This window comes from Laccaria bicolor, genomic scaffold (genome assembly GCF_000143565.1).
Source record: "Laccaria bicolor S238N-H82 LACBIscaffold_9 genomic scaffold, whole genome shotgun sequence".
Taxonomy (NCBI): domain Eukaryota; kingdom Fungi; phylum Basidiomycota; class Agaricomycetes; order Agaricales; family Hydnangiaceae; genus Laccaria; species Laccaria bicolor.
Window position 1 is genome coordinate 1271548 of NW_001889880.1, and position 19580 is coordinate 1291127.

Here is a 19580-nt window from a genome sequence, read left to right on the forward strand (position 1 = left end):
GACATTTTTCTAGGTGACTTGGGGCTGAAAATATTTCACAAGGCACTTCTCATGCCTACTAACACCATCCTAAAGAAATAAACAGAGGTCCTATTAGACAATGATGTGAAACCCCCACACCTTTCTTGCTCTATGCAAAATGTATTTTTACCAGGGACTTTTCAAGTTATACCCAGTGACAATCTATTTGCTATCATGCTATACTTCAGGCATTGTTTAAAAGACATCCCAAGTCTCCATGGATTAACTCAAAAGGATGGTAGCATTTTTTCTTCTTGCAGAAAAGAAGGACCAATGCTGTAGATACTTGTTTACTTCCAGAAAAACCCTGGAAATTAGCTTCTACAAACATTATGCAATGTTCATTTTAACATTTCTACCTACCTTTTGTATTATACACACTACAAACATTAATAGGGAGTCATTTTACCTCATTCCAACAAATATATTGAGTGAAAAATACATAAATTGACAACAAGTACAGATTTACATTTTAGGGGAGGATATAGAATTTTCTAGCCCAAAGTCTTTATGAAGCTCATAGCAATAGCAGGGCGATCCAGTGTTCAAAATATCTCTTCCTCAAGTTGTGAATTGCTTCCAGTAGGTTGCAGTCATTCAGAATTTCCCACTTTGTCACATCCCATTTTTGGGAGTTGTCACAGTCAATGCCCTGCCCTATCCTGAGTTTTTATTTGTTCATCCCCAGACTTGGTATATACAATCTACACCTATTTAGCTATGTTTCATGCACCAGAGTTTAGTTCTTAAAATGTCTGGTTCTTGTGTTATAGCACCAACTTTGTCCAAAAAATCATGTGACATTACTTTTGATCAGTTAGTGTCTACAAAAATTGTCACAAAAATGGCCACTGTGAACACCCCTAATGTGTTGGTTGAGAGGGGAGAGTATTTTATATGTAGCATGCTCAAATGTTGTCTAGTTAGCTTGAAATCCATGTTCCACAGAGGATTGAGGCCAGAGGCTGCTACATCTGCCATCCTCATGTACATTCAATCTTTAGCCAGAAATGGAATTTTTCAAGCCTGATCAATACTGATGAATAGAACTTTTGAGGACATGAAGAGATTTTGTTGCTTCAGAAAAAGCACACTCATATATTTCCTTACATTGATATTGAAATTTCTAAGAGATGCAAGCAAAAATAGTGGGGCAAGACTGTTTTGTGTCATTGACCCAGCTGTGGTTTATGCCTGTACTAACGTAGCAGGCATTATACAAGTCTTGTCATCACCATCATATTACTAAAGTCCATCAAGGTCACAGATCTTTCCGCTGAGCTTGAACACATGTCAAGCATTTCAACCATCCATATTGGACACCATTAGACGAGGCTCTAGCGATGATATAAGAGCCATACCTCTTCTGCCTTGATTTTCTCTTTGAGAAGGCCCGCAACTCGCTGAATATCCTTCATCATAATTTTCTTCTCAGGAAGTTCAGCAGGGGAGGCATCCGGGAAGAATAAGGCAAAAGCGTCCAAGCACGCCTGCCGCTGGTGAGGAGTAAGTTTCTGCGTGTCCAAGGCCTTGGTTGAGGGCGACAGTAATTCTGCTTTTCGAGGGCCGCCGGGCTTGCGACGAGATGTTTCTCCCTCAATGTATTCGCCATCGAGGTCGCCAGTTGTAGACTCTGCTGAATCATCGTCAGATTCACGGCAGGAGCCACTTTCTTCGTCGTCCTCCTCACAGGACCCTGGTATTTGAGCCCTAGGTAATGAATCTAATGGGTCCTCATCATCCCCGTCATCATGTTCAAGAAGGACCGCACACACAGCGCGCCAATCATCACGACTGACATACTCTTCGTTCCGGCGTATATTTGGCGAAGAGGAGCTCCAACCGGATGCAGCGTTTCGGAAGATTGAGCAGATTTCGGGGTCATCCGGTGGCAGGTCGAGGTACTGAAGGGCAGCAGGGATCAGAGTGAGTGGGATTTGTAGAGGGGGAACTTTGTCGCCGTCTTGAACGATGGCCCCTTCGACATCATTGACGACCTTCAAGTTGCCATCGGCGCCGAAGGCTGCATTACCCACGTCCTTGGATACGACGTCGAAAGCCTCGTCAATGCGGCGTTGTACGTGATTAGAAAGCGTGTAGAACAAGGAATCTGAGGATGATGACATATGAGAAGAAACGATCAAATTCCATGTTGTAATTTCGTTTATTTAGAGCCCTTGCCTCCCCCCACATAGCGCATGAATTATGAGGTATCCATCTCATCGCCGCCGATTAAAAGGGTCTGCTCCTCGACAATCAACTTCCTCACATCCTCTTTCTTCCACGCCGTTGTACCTCTTCTGAACTTGTAATCGCGCTCCTTCTGTACCCGGACGTTGGGCATTTCTACGTTTCGAAGCATCTCAGTGTTGTTGGCGGTTATGATGCAAGCGTCGATGTTGGAACCTGATCCAAGATCATTGAAAATTCCTGCAGCGATGGCAAGTTTGACAAGGTTGAGAGCATCTTCTCGCTACGGAACAAATGTGATACAGCACGGGATGGAACTAGGTCAAACCCACCTCCATATTTGGCTTCCAGCCGCTTTCAAAAACAGCCATCGCAGCCAAACTTCCAGAACCCATAGTAACATATGGAAGCTTGTCCGTTGAGCCATGAGGATGGATTGTAAAGAGGTGAGCACCGGTGGCATCAACGCCGCCCAAGACCAGTGCGGCTCCAACTTGCCCTTGATATCTGAGTAGATATATGTGAGAAAGGGTGCATGAATGAGCCATTAAATGCATACCTAAAAAGCATCTGCTTCAACATGGTCATGGCAGTCACAACGCGAGGCTTGCGTCCAGTTTGTAGGGCGTGCATCTCCATGTTTGAAGATATTAGAGCAGTGGTGAATTCTGTATCTGCTGCCGTTCCTGCACCGCAGCATCGAATGGACTCCGTGATGTAGTGAATCTAAAAGACGAATCATTAGAATCAAGGTAGCACAGATGACGCGTCTGTAGAACCTTTTCACAGTTCTTGTCTGCTACGATCGGACCCTCTGTCGCCCGCGTATCTGCACCCAAAACAATGCCGTCCTTGAATAAACATCCTACAATGGTCGTTCCAGTGCTGGTCGCTTTTGGGAGGGGAAGGCCTTTCTGTAACATAAAATTATTCCTAAGATCGACGACGACATTAGCTTGACATTGAGTTGATGTTCCTGAAGTGAATACCGAAGTTGATTTGAAAAGTCGAATCCAGGAGGCGAGTATATAGATGAGGAGGACATTGTGTGTTGCAAGTAACGAATCCTCAACTCGAGAGTTATACTTACGCGTCGCCACGTGATTAAGATTAGATTAGATCAGCCTGCTCAACAACCACCATGTCCATCCAGACAACGATATCACCTCACAACCAGAAGCCCTATGTTTCTAGAATATACCCCACAAAGGACGAACTTGATGTCATCGTCAAGAACGCTGCCACAGCTCAGAAATTATGGAGTGGGGTTCCGGTCAACGAAAGGGTGCTTATCGGTAGGAAGTTCATGGTGCGCTCGATATGATCATCTCCTTGATCATTATCTGACGCTACCAAGGACGAGTTTAGGAAAATGAAGGATGAAATACCGTTGGAGTTGTCACTTCAGATGGGGCGGTAAGCACAATTTCATGAGCACAATCTTCACTAACGATCATCACCTGACACCAGCCCAGTCTCCCAAGGCGCAGGAGAAGTTCGAGGTGTTCTGGAACGAGCAGAGTACATGCTATCTGTAGCAGAATCATCTTTGGCAGATGTTTCACTAGCAGATACAGATAAGCCTGGATTCAAACGATACATCAAACGAACTCCGTTGGGTGTCGTGCTCGTTATCGCGCCTTGGAAGTAGGCTACTGCCTTCCTTGTCATAGCAACAACTCACCGAAAATCACTCTGCAGTTTTCCGTATCTCGTGTCGATCAATTCTGTTCTGCCCGCCATCATCGCAGGCAACGCGGTTTTGCTGAAGCCCTCACCGCAAACACCCCTAACCGCGGAGAGATTTGCACTCGCATTGACTCAGGCGGGTGTACCGAAAGACGTTATCCAGGTGGTCCATTTGTCGCCTTCTTTGACTACACACGTTATCCAGCATCCATCCATTGACTTCGTGTCTTTCACTGGCAGCGTGTCGGGAGGTCGGTCTATAGCGGAAACTGCTGCGAAAGCGTCCGGATTTACTGGTGTCGCTTTGGAGGTGCGTGCTCTCTCTGATTCAGTGATGATGGTCGTTCTTGGGGGTTTACCCCTTTTGAAAGCTTGGTGGGAAAGACCCAGCGTACGTCGCGTCTGATGCAAACCTGGATTATACAGCTGGTGAGTTAGTTGATGGTGAGTTCTTTCTTCTTCCTCTGTTATCTACCTTCACTTGTTTGACACCCTGCGCAGGTGCTTTCTTCAATTCAGGACAAAGTTGCTGCTCCGTCGAGGCGAGTTCAGTGTACCGTCGAAAGGCAGACACACTCAATTTTGTTCCAGAGGGTATATGTTCACGAATCAATCTATGAAGAGTTTGTAAAACGATTTGTCGAGATCACAAAGGTGAGTTTGAAATGTAATCCGACATGAATTTATCACAAACAAAAAAAAAACTCTGCTGGGTTTAGACATACAAACTTGGCGATCCTACGCTTTCGGAAACCAATCTGGGGCCCGTGGTTAGCTTAGCGAGTGCCGAACGTATTCGAAAACAGATTGATGATGCTGGTATGAATAGTCAATGACCGCGTCGTTCTGAGTTTAATATGTTTCTAGTCAAAGCGGGTGCCAAAGCTCTTATCTCAGAACAACTATTTCCCTTTGCGAAATCGTGAGGCTCTCAAATAAATGAGAGCTAGCTTGGCTGAGTCACATTTACAAAACCAGTGGTACCACATATGTCGCACCACAGGTTCTCGTCGACGTCAATCATTGTGCGTCCTCCCGCAACGAAATTTGATCATCTCACAATTTCCTTCTTCAAGCAATGGATGTTATGATGGTATACATTTCTTTGGATATCAGTGTCCTACATGCATAAAATTTGATAAACGCAGGAAGAGACGTTTGGCCCGGTTGTTGGGATACAGAGCGTAAGGATACCTCTGAAGATTATTACGCTCGCTGACTGTTGACCTAGGTTGCCTCAGTTGATGAGGCTGTGAGGCTCATGAACGATTCGCCTTACGGTTTGACTGCATCCGTCTGGACCGACGTCGAAGCCAATCCTCAATCTGAGGTCTTCAATAAATTTGTGAACGAATTGGAAACTGGGACGGTGTTTTTAAACAGGTAAGGTGTAATTGCTTAAGAAAAATTCAACTATATGTTGTCCTTTTTTAACGAGCAGGTGCGATTATTTGGACCCTGCTTTGGCCTGGACTGGGGTAAAAGATAGCGGAAGAGGTGTTAGCTTGAGTAAATTTGGTGAGTAGCTTGACTTTATTACAAGCCAGATACCGACCCGGACTTCAGGATATGATCAGGTCACACGAGCGAAGTCGGTTCACATGAAGATCAGGACAACGTAGAAATATAATGGGAGTTGGTTATGTAATAACATCATTCGTATCACCACAGTTTGTAACTTTCTTGGCACCAGCCATGATCAGATTCATTTTGGTACAAGTTAGTGCTTTCATCACTTAAACCACTCGGACGGTGGTGAAGTCATGCACGATAGAACCGTCAAGGGAAAACTAGATTGTCAAAATGGTACGTACCATATGACGACGAGGAGAAGGTAAGCCCCATCTTGAGCACAACAATGTCCGTATTGGTTTAACCGCTGCTCCAGGTACGACTTCGCGGGGAGGTTCATAGGCTCGTAGCTCCTAGAGATCAGAAGTATCAGTCAAACTTTGTGGAGGTGAGCCTCTATCAACCCTTTTCGACCTCCTCAACCTATCCGCTTCAGTTCCGCAATTACAAAATTGTTTATCGACGATACGCGGGACTCTTCTTCTGTCTGTGCGTGGACGGAAACGATAATGAATTGGCGTATCTCGAAGCTATTCATCTGTTTGTAGAGGTTCTTGGTATGCCACTCGTCTTCTCCGAGTCTGAGGTCATACTGATTGCCCGCAGACCAATTCTTTGATAACGTTTGCGAACTGGACCTGGTTTTCAACTTTTACAAGGTATTATTTTGAAAATCATTCCTAAGTATAACTATGATCTTCGTTGTTCACAGGTCTATGCCATCTTGGATGAAATCTTCCTCGCCGGAGAAATAGAGGAGACGAGCAAGGATGTGGTTCTGTCACGCCTTGAGGAACTTGAAAAACTCGAGTAGAATGGATTGAAGCCGTAACAGGAACTTGCTCCGAGTCCCCCTTGCCAGATGCTTCAAGGGGTCACACATGTCGACGAATCACGGTGGCAGCCTTGGCACCACGGCTTTCTATCACTGAGAAGCAGAAGCCATAACCATCCTGCCATGGTTTTCAGTATACCCAAGCCCTCAAGACCTTTAACGAGTCGCCTACGTCCTGTTTTAAGTTCTTCTCGTAGATAAAGTAACGTTGATGTGTTTGTTTATGCGTGATCTGTTGGATTTGGCAAGCAAGGTCAACTAAGATCTAATCTCTGCGAAAATAGAGTCTACCAAAACCAAGCTCAATCATGACTAGGACTAAGGTAAGTAATGCTACTCTTTGACAGTATGGCATATCTGATAGGAACCAAGAAACGGAGTGCAAGACCCAAAGAAGGTGCTCGGCGGGAGGAAAAGATGAACGAGGACAGGACAGACCTTATCGAGAAGGTTGACATGAATAATGAGCGCTTTTCATCTTATTACAAGACTCAGAAAATCGTTCCCGAGGATGAATGGGAACTCCTTCTCGACTCCCTTCGACAGCCTCTACCAACAACCTTTCGCGTTGCAGGCAGCAGACAGTACTTGATTTTCCGAGTTTTCTTCGTGAAACCATGATGAATGGTACCATAGGACGGCAACCACTCTGAACGCAACCATAAAAGACCATCACGTACCCAGCCTGAGCGACGTAACGTTTGAGGGCCAACGGATATCCCCGCCAGCCCAAATACCCTGGTGAGCTTGTTACCTAGAAGTGCCTACGCTGTTGCTTAGCTTGAAAAGGTATCCAGATGGATTGGCATGGCAATTCAACGTTTCAAAGAAAGCGCTTCGTAAATCTCCAGAGTTCAAAAAATTCCATTCTTTCTTGGTCTACGAAACTGAAGTGGTCTGTCTCAATTTCTCAAGGTCCTTCCTAGCTAATAAAAAGACTCAACTATCAATCAGGGGAACATATCAAGACAAGAAGGCGTGAGCATGCTGCCACCCCTGTTTCTGGAGGTCGAGCCGCACCACAAGGTGGGCAAAAGAATGGAAACACTGCTCGCAAGCTAATGCAGAAGTAGGTTATGGACATGTGCGCTGCTCCAGGTTCCAAGGTTGATCTACTCTTCACACTGTTTTCCAGCCTTTATTGAACATTGCAGACTGCGCAACTACTGGAAGCGCTGCACGCTAATGATACCATCACCTCCACGTCAATTCCGCCAGGTCTCGTGCTCGCAAACGACAGTGACAACAAGCGAACTCACCTCCTAATTCACCAGTCTGCACGTCTGCCTAGTCCAGCTCTAATGGTGACCAATCTAGATGCATCGAACTACCCTGGAATTCAAATTCCTGTGGTAACTCAAGACGGTGGCACGCAAATGGACCAATTAATGTTTGACCGAATTCTATGTGATGTACCGTGTAGCGGCGACGGAACCATGCGGAAGAATATGGGTATCTGGAAGGGATGGTCTACGATGGACGGAAATGGTCTTCACAGGTATCTCAGACGTTGCATACCCTGGTGATTCCACACTCAAGTCCATTCGTAGTTTACAGGTTCGAATTCTTCAACGTGCAATGAACCTCCTCGCGAAAGATGGAAGAATTGTTTACTCTACCTGCTCTTTGAATCCTGTCGAAAATGAAGCCGTCGTTGCTGAGGCCCTGAACAACAACCACGGTCATTATCATCCCCCTTCTCGATACTCCTGATACTGAATATAATTAAAAGATTTCGAACTGGTTGATGTCACACCCAAATTGCCTTCTCTCAAGCGTAGACCAGGACTAACGTCCTGGATACCAACTGTCATCATCGACAAGGTTAACAAAATTGATATGCCGTTTCCTACTTACGAACAGTTCAAAACCTCGGATTCCGATCAAACATTGAAAGACAAGATGTCAAAAGGGTGCTGGCCCCCCGAGAATGTTGATAAGCTGAACCTGACTCGATGGTGTGCACCGTTCGATAACGTCTTTTTATGCCACTCAAGCTGTCGCCCCACACAGTTTGCGTATCTACCCTCATCTCCAGGATTCTGGAGGTTTTTTTGTCGCCGTTCTCGAGAAGAAAGGCAAAGCTCCAGCTAGTTCCCTGATATCGTAAGGAATATGAGCTTACTGGGATACACAACCCTGATGTCTACTCAGGGAGCGTAAACGGGAGGCAAATGAGCCAGAAGATGTTCCAGAAGCTAAGAAGCCCAGATTAGTGGACTATGAACCAGACGAAACTGCTATGGAAGAAGACACCGAGGTGACCCTGGATGAGTCAAAGGCAGAGTCAGCGGATGCATCGACCGAAAATCCACACAGTGAAGGCAACATGAAACCAACGCCAAAAACTCTAACGAAGAAGGGAAAGAGTAAATCTGCTCAAGGGGGAGGTTCTTTCAAAGAGAATCCCTACACCTTCCTCTCTCCAGATGATCTCATCCTTTTGTCTTGCATGTAAAGTTTTCTCCTTTGATGCACCCAGGCCCCATGCTGATTCTGACTACAGGAAACGCCTCAATTTGAATAGTGACTTCCCCGCAAGCAATGTTCTTGTTCGAAACCCAGCTGGGGATGCCGTCCGCTCGTTATACCTAGTCAACGACCTTGTGAAGACGATCATCCAGCACAATGATTACGACCGTCTGAGGCTCAATGCTGCTGGGACTAAGGTGCTCTCCAAGCAGGAAGCAGGAAAAGGTGCTGAGGCACAATTTCGCGTTCTAGGAGAGGGACTACCTGTCATCCTTCCCTACGTCGACCCTGCGACAATTCTCACTGGGGATATGGAATCGCTCAAAACGCTAATCGAATCCTATTATCCTCTGTGCACAACATTCAATGAGCCTTTTAGGGGAATAGCGGAAGCAGGGAGTCTGTATTCCATCCCTCTTCTAAGTTAAGAAGTCATCCTAATTTTTGGTCAGCTTCGGGGAGCCATATCGTCAGATTCCCTCCAGGTCAACTAGGCGCGGCGTCGTAAGTTATACCCATACCTCCTCAAAGTAACCCTCTCAAATGTGAATCTAGGCTGAACCATGAACTGGTCCTCCCTGTATGGAAAGCGAAGAGCTCGATTGGGTTAATGATCGACAAAAAGGCCAAGAGGTATGTACTTTGTTCTTTTGGCCTGTTAGAGAACTGAGTAGGTGTTGATTTCAACGAAGTGCTTTGAGTTTACGACTATATGGCGAAGATCTGACTACGGCCGGAAACTTGAAGAACGCAGAAAAGCAGAAAAACGGCAATCCACTAGTCGAGGCTAATGAGGCGCCAGAGGGGTAAGGTGGGAGCTCGGACAGATGGCTGGGCTAGGTGCTGAACATGTTTAGTACGCAGGGGCTAAATATGACAGAAGTACCTGTGAGAAGAATGGGGATCCCTATGTAATCAACATGGAAATAGGACTTCTGATTGGAAGAGGACAGGGAAATCTAAGGCAAAGGGCAATTGGGAAAGCGAGCATAAGAGGGGGCTTCAATAAAGTCCAGAATTCCTCAAGCGAATTTTCTCAACTGTCACTGAGCGTGAATGACGTACTATGTACGACGCACCTTTTCTTGTTGGCACATCTCACCAGCAACACGCTGAGACCGGTAAGTATGTTCGATTGGGAGAGCGAACTTTATGACGAGCAATTCTTGCTGATCCCATAGAGACTGGCGTCGAGTCTAGCTTCTGGATAGAGACTAGAGTCAAGTCGAGGTTCTGGCCATGGATCAGGGGGACAGACCTACTCCTGCTTCCGATTGGAGACAGACGAAGCGAGGATGGCGGATTTCAACTTTCAGTAACGTTCATCTGTGTGTACTGTACGTTTTACAGTATATAAGATATTAAGCGATTCCAAAATTGACGAGGTCGTTTGGGATGTGTTATTATACAGAGATTTGTAGTACACTGAAATTAGCAGTACAATTTGAAGCGGACTCGAGACAAATGAAGGAAAGAGCGGATGACCCAGATGAAAGGCATGTGACGAGACCATTGCAGATGAAAGGGTCGTCTAGTCGGAACAAACGGAACTCAACAAATGAGTCGTGCCGCAACAGCTTGAGAGCGGAAAGCCAGAGGGCTGTCGATAAAGTCGTTTTGGCCATCCCAGCTTCCGTCTACCTATTGCGGGGAGGTACACCTGGCAATAGGTGTGCGCTCCGCTAAGGTAGCGGTTCCTGGCTGCTCGACAGCCGATTGAGATGGATATACACGTCCGTTCCGAATCCGTCCATAGATATCAGGCGGAGGTCGCCTCCAAAATAGCGGGCATACTGAACGCAAATCAGTGTGTGGCTGAGAGTATACAGGAAGAAACGTACCAATCTCGACAGGGGCAAACCATAGCCAAATCCAGCCATAGGAGCTTTGAAGTCGCTAGCCTTGAAATTTTGATCGATGTCCTGGCTCTCCATCGTCGTGTACATGTATGTCCAAATGAGAGGGATGGCACTCCGTGCAATGCCCCCACCCTCGTCAGAGATCTTGATGGTTATGTCTTCCTTGCCTTCCACAACGATCACTTTGATGGGTGGATATACCACACCAGTATCGTCGTCAACGCCATATCGCTCAACAACCGCACGCAAGGAGTTTTTGAGCAACTCAAAACAAATGTGTGACAAGTGGCCCGGGACGTAAGGGAATATGAGGTGTTTAGGGCAGATGAGCTGAACAGGAGGCCCTTTGAACATGGCGTAGTGCTCTTCACATACAAAGCGCGCGTTCTCGATGGCTTCTTGAACGATATCGTGTACATTCGCTTTTGTGCAGATTATCCCAACATAGTCTTCGTGTGCTTGGTGGGTGTTTAGTGCGACGTCTGATATATTAATTGTTCAGTAAGAAACTTATTCTTAATCCGGAGAAAACACGCACGTTGACCAATCAAAAATCGGATGCCTATACGAGAGAGATAGAATCGGTCTAGCCAGGCTTGAATGTCCAATCCAATGTGGCGTGCATTTTGGCTTCGTTTCCATTCCAAGACACCTTGAGCAACGGTAGTGACGGTGGGATCGTGCCTACTCTTGATATGCTCTAAAACTTTTGTGAAGCGTTTGTTGTAATCTTGTACTGCTGGTGGCCATGAGATGTTATTCGTATTGGCATAATATCTGCGGCAACAATTAATAAAGCCTATCAGTGGAGATGCTGACGAACCTTCGCTCCATTGGCACACGTAGCTTCAACTTGTTAAACCCATTTCCGTTGCTATTGCAATATCCGTGAGTGTATTGAGTGGAGCCATCGGCGAATTTTGTGAAGGAGGGATTGGGCTTTGATTCTGGGAGAGCAATATCGTCTGAACGGGGAACCATGAGAGCTTGGCGAATGTCTGGAGGCAGAGCTATCGGCGGAAAGGTGATAAGTTCCTGTAGATTCACTTCAGTCACACGAGTGAAGAAGGAGTGGGGGAACAGTACCTCGAAGGATTGAGCATACCAGAGCTTGACCTTCTGGATGGAGGGCATGGCGCTGAGGTTGTGAGGCAGCTCATCAAGTTCCTTGACACGATGGGCCAGACGCACAGGCAGCTCCTCTGCTAACTTGTTAGATCCCAATGCGATGACCAGCGACGGAGATCATACCTGCCAAGAATTGGCTCGCCTTCAAAAGCGTTCCTTGGCTCGGATTTTGGCCGAATAAGACCATTTGTTGCAAAGAAACTGATGCATGTTAGTTGGAGAGAAGAGAGACGATTCAAAGCACACGACGGACCCCCGGTTTGAGGAAAACTAGCAAAATGGTGGATCTTGTCCCATAGATGTGGGGTTATACGAAAAGCTGCAGACATTGCAGAGAGAAAGTGGGCAGAGCTGTGTCCGCATAAAAAGACTGGAAATAAAGTACTTGCAAAGTAGTACAGGACCACAAGTAAAACGGATGTACTTATGACTCCAACTACCGTTACAATTCACATGTTTGGTCTAGATTACCCCGGCTATGTCTATCCGGCCGAAATCTGCATTTTTATCACAATGCAATCTCTACGTCAAGTCTAGCTAGGTAAGAGTATACATCTGGCGACATGCGATACTTCAGAATACCAGCAAAGACCATCAATGACCGTGACTTTCTCCTAACGGAAGACAGTGTCTTGACGAGCCAGATCAGTATCACAGGTAAAATATACAGGTCGGGAAGCCTTACCATCTGTCGCGTGGTATCGCCAACCGCGGAGGACTTGACTCTCTGCTGAATGGCTGCAAGGGCGTCCATTGTTAGCGTGAGGTACGTTTGCAAGTTTCGCTGCAATGTCTCATGCAGATCCTTGAATTCTTCTGCACGTCGTGTCGTTTTTGCGACATCGCCAGTGAGTGGGATGAGATCCGTCGACTCCATAATCTGTACCATGTAATAGGTCACCATTAAGAATCGAACAAGCAAAAAAAGAGACGAACCTCAAGCGCAACATCGGGTTTGCCAGAGTTCTTTGCATTCAGAGCCTCCCTAATCCTGAGTAGCTTAATCACGGCTTCGCGATTCTTTCCAACGGCTCGATTGGTTCTTTCATAATGTCGCAAAATATCAGCAGCAGTCTTCTCGATTGCGCGGGCCTTTTCGTCGGGACTGGACTGAGAGATGGTATTACCGAGCGCTTGCGCAAGGCACGAGACGACAGTGGAATAATCGCTAGCCAAATTGTACAGCTTTATAGCCTCAGCGATGCGATCATTCTCCTCCGAATGCTGGGCAGCACGAATGATAATTTCTTGATTAAATTGCTTGCTGTCCTCCAAACGCAACAAGGATGCCCCTTGTTCAATGACGCCGCTCTAAAAAACAGTCACAGAATTAGAATCGGCGCACTTGAAGGGGGGTGGCTACGAACGAATCGAGAACCATCAGGTCTGAAACCCCCAACGAGCTCTTCCCAACCTGGCCCGCTGTTGGCTTGAACGATGATCCGGCGGGTAAGGTCCCATGCACTCTCAACTTGCTCCTTTCCAATACTATCGCCTTGATCCCCACATAAGCAGACACAATATACATATTGGAGAGCCTCTTTGGCATCCATCTTGACGAATTGACGCACATAGCGCCAGATGAGAGTCGACATGCTTAGTGCAGGAAGGGATGCCGGTGACAGTGACACTGCAAAAGACGTCAACCGATTATCCTTCAGGCAACTCACGAAAAAGACGAACAAGGTGTCATGTCAGACGTCTCTGCCCGTGATGGGGCTCGTAAGAGACCATGATACGCCAGGGCAATTGCGAGATGGACAGCTTCAATTTCCGTCTCCTGATGTTCCCAAAGGGCAGCTACCGCCTGTCGGGAAAAAGAATTAAATCAGCAACAGGACTTCAACAAAACTTGGGTCAACGAACACGCTCAAATTGGCCACACATTAATAACACACCAGCCCATACACCACGGTGAGATCCTGGTTGGTTGGCAGGACCATCAAAATGGCGTTCGCCGTATCCAAGAAGAACGTCCGCTAGCGCGCGTAATCCGCCGTCTTCTTCTTCTTCCACCTAGGTGAACGCATCAACATGATTTCTGGGAATAAGACTCCTCGTAAACTCACCATGGCAAGCTGATACCAAAGCCAATCTTCGGTGGTGGTCGTCACCTGCGGAACGCTTCTTCTCGAAGGCTCAAGTCTCGCCATAAGCTTATATAAAGCTAGTTTGAATGGATCTGCGGTGGAGGAATGTAACATGTGAGCATTGTACACGGCTTGTAGATGGTCTCGATGGGGTTTGGGCAATCTACGACCGAACTTTGTTAGAAGAGATCAAGAACGGTTACAAGCGTTACCTTCTATCTAAAGATTCGGTCCAGGCTCTAAAGTGATTCACAAAGCTTGGTTCCCGATGTTCAATGGCTTGCTGGGCCGACATTGCCTCGTTCAACGCCTCTTGCACGTGTCCAGTTCGGACCAGATAAAACAGCTTGGCCCAGAGGGGCTGGCCAGCGAGAAGCTGGAAGGGGATTGGCCATAAATACATTATCTCCACGAAGTCGACATACCTCAATACGATCCTCCCATTCTCCATTACGATAATACCTCACAAGTAAGAAAGCTCTGACTTTGTTGGCGATGCTTGGGTCTCCGCCAAGCCTGGCTTCCACAGGGCGGGCCTGGACTGTACGTTCCACGATATCCCAGTACTGTTCCTCAAGTGCTTCCCTCGCCCCTCTAGCAATTTGACGCCTTAAAGCAATGGCATCTCGAGATTCAGGGTCTCCAAGGTAGACGCGAGCATATTTGCGTTCGAAGAGGGGAGCATTGAGAACGTGGGCACCAGCATGCTCTATTGGAGGAAGCGCAGGCGGCTCTGCGGTGATTTTTGAGAGAATGTGGAAGTTTTGCGTTATCTGACTGGAGCGTGGCTGGGTGGTTTGATTAGAACCTGCTGAACGGTGAATGATCTACTCACGTCGTGAGAAACGGCCAGAGATGCTTCGATTAGAGCATGAACGACGGGGAACGACGTCCTGCGCAACCTCGCGGCATTCAAGTCTGATATCACTCGATCATAAGCCATCATTTTGCTTTGCATCTGCAAAGAAAGACTTGGTGTGACACTTGACTGACACGAAGTTCAGAAAGATTAAGGTAGTGGGGTCGAGTGATGGATAACTGACCAATAGGCTGCTTTTCCCGTGTGTACTGCTTCTCAATTCGGATATGGCACGGTTGTCACCACCGACGCGACCCCCAAGCTCCTCGAAAATATGCTTTTTCTTCGCCTCCCAATCGCGTTGACTGCGCTCCTCGAGGACACGGTAAAACTCTTCCTGCGTCTCCTTCCTTCCTTCCTCAATTGTAGAAATGAGATTTTGCTCGTGAGCAACTCGGAGGTAACCAGAAACATCAGTGTCTTGAAGAGGTTGAAGTGGGGAAAATGTGGTGGAAGTATTCAAGTGAGCGATCGAGCTTGACAAATGGGAGGCGTCAACCTGAGCTTGTGCCAATAAATAGTTTCTGTCGCAAAATAGATTGAAAATGGAAAGTAGAGGAACACCCAAGGAACACGCACGCGCGATCGGCGTCACTAGACGTGCCAGGTTGTCGGGAAACAAGGCGTCGCGAAAGAGCTTCGATTTGATCGAGGGATAGATTTACGGAAGGCAAATCTGGTCGAGAGAGGTGGGAAGTAAGTCCCCTTGACGAGGCTAACAACGAAGAAAGGTCTGCCGACATCGTTTGATACGGCGAAGACGCTCAAAGAGAACTCGCGAAAGACAACATTGTTTACCAACGCGATCCATTATAAACAAACACAGCGGATACTAAATAAATGCTTGTTAAATGCCAAGTGCAACGTAGAAATACATGAAATGTGACGAGGACGGTTGAATGTCCCTAGTCGTATGCGAAATCCATTAAGTGATCGTTGAATCTTCTTTAATCCCAATCAAGTCACCCCCGTCGTACAATCCCACCCACAACTCTGACGAGCCTATTAATACTCATGGAGACCCTCAGGCTTTTTCAGCGCGGAGACATCCACACCAGGGAGTGGGAATGCGCTGGCGAAAGATTGGACCTCGTCGCGCAGCTCCTTCACCTTTGCGTAGCCCTCTTTGCCCGCCTCCTGAGTAGTGGCTACGCGGACGAAGTCTTTGAGGAGCTTCGATCCGGCCTCTTTTTGGAGGAGCAGGGAGAGTTGAACGGCGCGGTGGAGGAATTCAGCGACCTTCTTGATATCAGCCTCCTTCATATCACGAGAAGTGAGGGCAGAGGTGCCAAGACGGATGCCGCCTGGCACTTGGGCAGAGGCGTCACCAGAAACAGCATTCTCTGACAACATGAACGTGAACAAAAAGATGAGAGGGAAACAGAGAAAATCATACTGTTGATGGTGATGCCCATGAGATCGCAGACCTTTTCAACTTTGCTGCCCGTCAAACCAATGGGCCGCAAGTCCCACAGGACGAGATGGTTGTCGGTGCCACCAGTTTGCAACCTGTAGCCATGCTCGATGAGCGATGACGCGAGGGTCTGGGCGTTTGAGATGACCTGTTTGGCATAAGCACGGAATTCGGGTTGGGCGACCTGGAGCAGGGCTGTGGCGATAGCAGCGATGGTCTACAAGGGGCACGTGAGCTTGACCATAGATGTTCCAATCAATAAAATAAAATAACGTTGTTGTGGGGTCCACCCTGGCAAGCAGGGAAGACGGCGTCATTGACGCGCTTCTCGAGGTCTTTCGCATACTCGAGATCCTTCCTGAAGAAGATGAGACCAGCACGAGGACCACGGAGAGTCTTGTGGCTGCGATCGTGTTAGCACCAAACAGCGAGATGTTTAAGAGAGGCGCACGTTGTCGTGGTAACGACATCACAGTATTCGAACGGATTATTCAACTCCTGGGCAGCAACAAGACCACTGGTGTGTGCAATATCTGCCATGAGCCAGGCACCTTCCCTTGTAGCGGTATCCTTGAGGTTCTTGTAATCCCAGTCACGAGGGTAAGCCGAGGCACCACAAATAATCAAGCGGGGCTTGAAGATCTTGGCTTGTGAGGCGAGCCCAGCATAGTCAATCAAATTGGTTTCGGGAGTGATGGCATAAGGGAAAGACTGGAAGTAAATTGACGACGCAGTCATCTTCTTCTTTGCAGTCTAAAAAAACACGTGATCTTGAGACGCGAAAAAATAAAGAGGAAAAAGAGGCAACATACGTAGTATCCGTGGGTAAGATGTCCACCGTCGGGAAGGCCCAGACCCATGAGACGGTCATTGGGCTGGATAAGTGCGGTGAGAGCCGCAAAGCTGGGAAACACAGTTAGTCAGGGTCCACACACACACGTGGCGGTAGCAACGTACTTGGCGGTCTAAAAGTGAACGATGTTGAGAGAAGATATGATATATAAGAATGGCGACGTACACTACCAGAATATGGCTGAACGTTGACGCCCCATTTAAGAGGGTCAAGGTTAAAAGCTTGGAGGGCACGTTTGCGGCAAAGAACTTCAAGTTCATCGATATACTCGTTGCCACCGTAGTACCTGGCGTTCGGGAGACCTTCGGAATACTTGTTGGTCAGAATTGAGCCATTGGCCTCCATGGTAGCCCTGCTGGTCAAGTTCTACGTGTAAAATTAGACGCGACCGTAGTCCAGATACAAGAAACATTACTTCGGAGGCAATAAGCTCGAGGCCAGTGAACTGTCTCCATGTCTCCTTATCGATGATATTCTTGACCTCTGGGTCGATCTCCGCCAAAGGAGTGTAGAGAACCTTGTTCTACAGCAAGAGTCAGCAAATGGTCAAGAATAGAGTGATTTGATACACACGAAATCTGGGGTATTCGCTGTGGCCATTTTTCTGAAAACTAGTTGACGTGAGATGGGCGTGCGGAGAATGGGTCGTCCTAATAATCTCAACATCGCCACTGACCAGTAAACCAAAAAAAATGGCAGGTCGGCTAAAACCGAAATCGATCGACATCACGGGATTAAACTCCAACGCTCTTGCCAAACATTAAAGATAAGATAGCAACTGCAACGACTCGGATTGTCTTTTCTTCTCTTCATATCACTCCCGATGACTACAAATACAATTTTCCCTACCATCGGTGCTGTCGCTACCCAAACAGAGGTAAGCGATGGCGGCGACGAGAACGTCGTGCAAGAGGTCGAGTCCCTATGCATGAAATGCGGGGAACAGGTCAGCAGCTACCTCACCCATCTCGCAGGAACCTGAAAACCTTTACTAGTAGGGCACCACGCGTCTCCTTCTCACATCCATTCCATTTTTCCGCGAAGTTATCGTAATGTCCTTCCGTTGCGAGCATTGCGGCGCGACAAACAACGAGATACAATCCGCTAGTACCATCAGACGTACGTCCTCCTGCTGATTTCAATACTCGATTTCCGCTAATTTTTATTGAAGCGGAGGGCACTCTCTATACTGTCAAGATCCTGGCTCGCTCCGATCTAAATCGCCAAATTATACGATCATCTTCATGTGAAATCGTCGTACCAGAACTGGAGCTCACCCTCCCCCGTACCGAACGTGGTCAACTTACGACGGTGGAAGGCCTCCTTCGCGACATTGTTGCAGACCTAAGCCTCGATCAGCCCTTGAGGCGGATACAAGACGAAGATGGATACCACAAGATCCAATCTTTAATCGACAACATGAGGGAGATCCTCGGAGATGACAAGGACGAAGAATTTCAAGCCGGAACAGCTGCTGAAAAAGGATCTCTTCCCATGCCCGCATTTACAGTCAAGCTGGACGACCCAGCAGGCAATAGCTTCATCGAATTTATTGGGAGTATGGCCGATCCCAAGTGGAATCTAAGAACCTATCCTAGAACCCTGCAGCAAAATATTGCCTTGGGCCTCGTGGCAGCTGATGATGCGACGCAGACCACGGACGAAGAAGCTACTAAAACGATTGAAAACCAAGAGATAACGAATGACGAAATTCTGGTCTTCCCCGGTGTATGTTCTAGCTGTGGCCATGCGCTGCAAACTCTCATGAAGCGGGTCAATATCCCTTATTTCAAGGTATGTCTGTGTTATAAAAGTATAGGACTATCACAAACCACATCTCCAGGACATTTTGATCATGTCTACGAACTGCGACAACTGTGGGTATCGAGATAACGAGGTCAAGTCCGGATCAGCAATCTCGGAAAAAGGGAAACGGATCACCTTGAAGGTGGAAGATCGAGAGGATCTGAGTCGTGATATTTTGAAGGTACCCGATTCCCTTTTCCCACTGTTGACTCTCAAACCACAATATTTTCTAGAGCGAAACCGCTGGCATGACAATCCCAGAGATCGATCTCGTTTTAAATCACGGAACTCTCGGTGGCCGATTCACCACCCTGGAAGGTATTCTCGACCAAATCTACGAGGAGCTTTCCGAGAAAGTTTTCGCGTCTGGAGACTCCTCAATAGTTGAGGATAGAAACGCCTTTGAAAAGTTCCTGACGGGTCTCAAAGCTGCAAGTGTTTACTTCACTAATGCAAGTAGTTGGGAGGCTGATTACCTGCAATTATAGATCAAAGCTGCTCAGCGACCTTTCACAATCATCCTCGACGACCCATTGGCCAACTCGTACATTCAGAGCCTTTACGCGCCAGACCCAGATCCAAACATGACCACGGAGACTTACGAGAGGACTTTTGAGCAAAATGAAGAACTGGGTTTGAATGATATCAAAGTTGAGGGATACGAAGAGGACGCAAAGGATCACCAAGAGGAGGCAGTGACCAAGGACTGATGAAAGGAAACCATTGGCGTGGCTTGATTGTAGTATCTGAATGTTAAATGCAGGAACTCATATTGTACACGAATAACTCGGA

At 47.2% G+C, this 19580-nt stretch overlaps 9 protein-coding genes across 9 annotated transcripts; 4 read left to right on the plus strand and 5 right to left on the minus strand.

The window, feature by feature from the left end:
* Nucleotides 1–1266: 1266 nt before the first annotated feature.
* Nucleotides 1267–2081, minus strand: LACBIDRAFT_326280 (uncharacterized protein; the record flags this gene model as incomplete). The annotated part of the gene is made up of 2 exons (XM_001880033.1): nt 1267–1302; nt 1383–2081. Coding segments are annotated over 2 exons (735 nt in total), but the record flags the coding sequence as incomplete, so codon positions are not given.
* Nucleotides 2082–2089: 8 nt separating this feature from the next.
* LACBIDRAFT_190127 (20S proteasome subunit) lies at nt 2090–3256 on the minus strand (the record flags this gene model as incomplete). Its single annotated transcript, XM_001880034.1, has 5 exons — nt 2090–2494; nt 2544–2718; nt 2771–2937; nt 2991–3144; nt 3201–3256. The coding sequence occupies 5 exons, from the start codon at nt 3254–3256 to the stop codon at nt 2225–2227; spliced, it is 822 nt and encodes a 273-aa protein (XP_001880069.1). The 3' UTR covers nt 2090–2224.
* A 96-nt stretch (nt 3257–3352) lies between these two features.
* On the plus strand, nt 3353–5522 carry LACBIDRAFT_234031 (NAD-aldehyde dehydrogenase; the record flags this gene model as incomplete). The annotated part of the gene is made up of 15 exons (XM_001879796.1): nt 3353–3520; nt 3569–3627; nt 3682–3858; nt 3913–4210; nt 4272–4344; nt 4402–4451; nt 4492–4554; nt 4620–4719; nt 4768–4822; nt 4879–4925; nt 4977–4993; nt 5049–5084; nt 5132–5283; nt 5339–5418; nt 5467–5522. 15 exons carry the CDS (start codon nt 3353–3355, stop codon nt 5520–5522), a joined length of 1431 nt encoding a protein of 476 aa, XP_001879831.1.
* A 73-nt stretch (nt 5523–5595) lies between these two features.
* On the plus strand, nt 5596–6312 carry LACBIDRAFT_190033 (uncharacterized protein; the record flags this gene model as incomplete). Its single annotated transcript, XM_001879797.1, has 6 exons — nt 5596–5619; nt 5675–5734; nt 5789–5860; nt 5909–6029; nt 6079–6131; nt 6185–6312. The coding sequence occupies 6 exons, from the start codon at nt 5596–5598 to the stop codon at nt 6284–6286; spliced, it is 432 nt and encodes a 143-aa protein (XP_001879832.1). The 3' UTR covers nt 6287–6312.
* A 303-nt stretch (nt 6313–6615) lies between these two features.
* LACBIDRAFT_319126 (uncharacterized protein) lies at nt 6616–9589 on the plus strand (the record flags this gene model as incomplete). Its single annotated transcript, XM_001879798.1, has 15 exons — nt 6616–6630; nt 6680–6891; nt 6944–7048; nt 7097–7202; nt 7262–7333; nt 7381–7413; nt 7462–7805; nt 7858–7988; nt 8040–8265; nt 8321–8413; nt 8462–8761; nt 8814–9178; nt 9232–9283; nt 9335–9412; nt 9472–9589. The coding sequence occupies 15 exons, from the start codon at nt 6616–6618 to the stop codon at nt 9587–9589; spliced, it is 2250 nt and encodes a 749-aa protein (XP_001879833.1).
* A 487-nt stretch (nt 9590–10076) lies between these two features.
* Nucleotides 10077–12095, minus strand: LACBIDRAFT_190061 (mitochondrial pyruvate dehydrogenase; the record flags this gene model as incomplete). The annotated part of the gene is made up of 7 exons (XM_001880035.1): nt 10077–10572; nt 10621–11120; nt 11177–11415; nt 11462–11673; nt 11725–11843; nt 11890–11967; nt 12020–12095. 7 exons carry the CDS (start codon nt 12093–12095, stop codon nt 10462–10464), a joined length of 1335 nt encoding a protein of 444 aa, XP_001880070.1. The 3' UTR covers nt 10077–10461.
* A 179-nt stretch (nt 12096–12274) lies between these two features.
* On the minus strand, nt 12275–15470 carry LACBIDRAFT_234167 (uncharacterized protein; the record flags this gene model as incomplete). The annotated part of the gene is made up of 12 exons (XM_001880036.1): nt 12275–12397; nt 12452–12646; nt 12703–13077; nt 13134–13396; nt 13450–13573; nt 13633–13782; nt 13836–14019; nt 14069–14232; nt 14282–14644; nt 14692–14827; nt 14850–15239; nt 15289–15470. Coding segments are annotated over 12 exons (2649 nt in total), but the record flags the coding sequence as incomplete, so codon positions are not given.
* Nucleotides 15471–15520: 50 nt separating this feature from the next.
* On the minus strand, nt 15521–17648 carry LACBIDRAFT_190025 (uncharacterized protein; the record flags this gene model as incomplete). Its single annotated transcript, XM_001880037.1, has 9 exons — nt 15521–16058; nt 16112–16346; nt 16403–16532; nt 16581–16882; nt 16942–17032; nt 17087–17094; nt 17148–17348; nt 17398–17505; nt 17556–17648. 9 exons carry the CDS (start codon nt 17646–17648, stop codon nt 15721–15723), a joined length of 1506 nt encoding a protein of 501 aa, XP_001880072.1. The 3' UTR covers nt 15521–15720.
* A 214-nt stretch (nt 17649–17862) lies between these two features.
* LACBIDRAFT_157881 (uncharacterized protein) lies at nt 17863–19459 on the plus strand (the record flags this gene model as incomplete). Its single annotated transcript, XM_001879799.1, has 6 exons — nt 17863–17928; nt 17981–18101; nt 18154–18776; nt 18826–18969; nt 19022–19225; nt 19277–19459. Coding segments are annotated over 6 exons (1341 nt in total), but the record flags the coding sequence as incomplete, so codon positions are not given.
* Between the last annotated feature and the right edge of the window lie 121 nt (nt 19460–19580).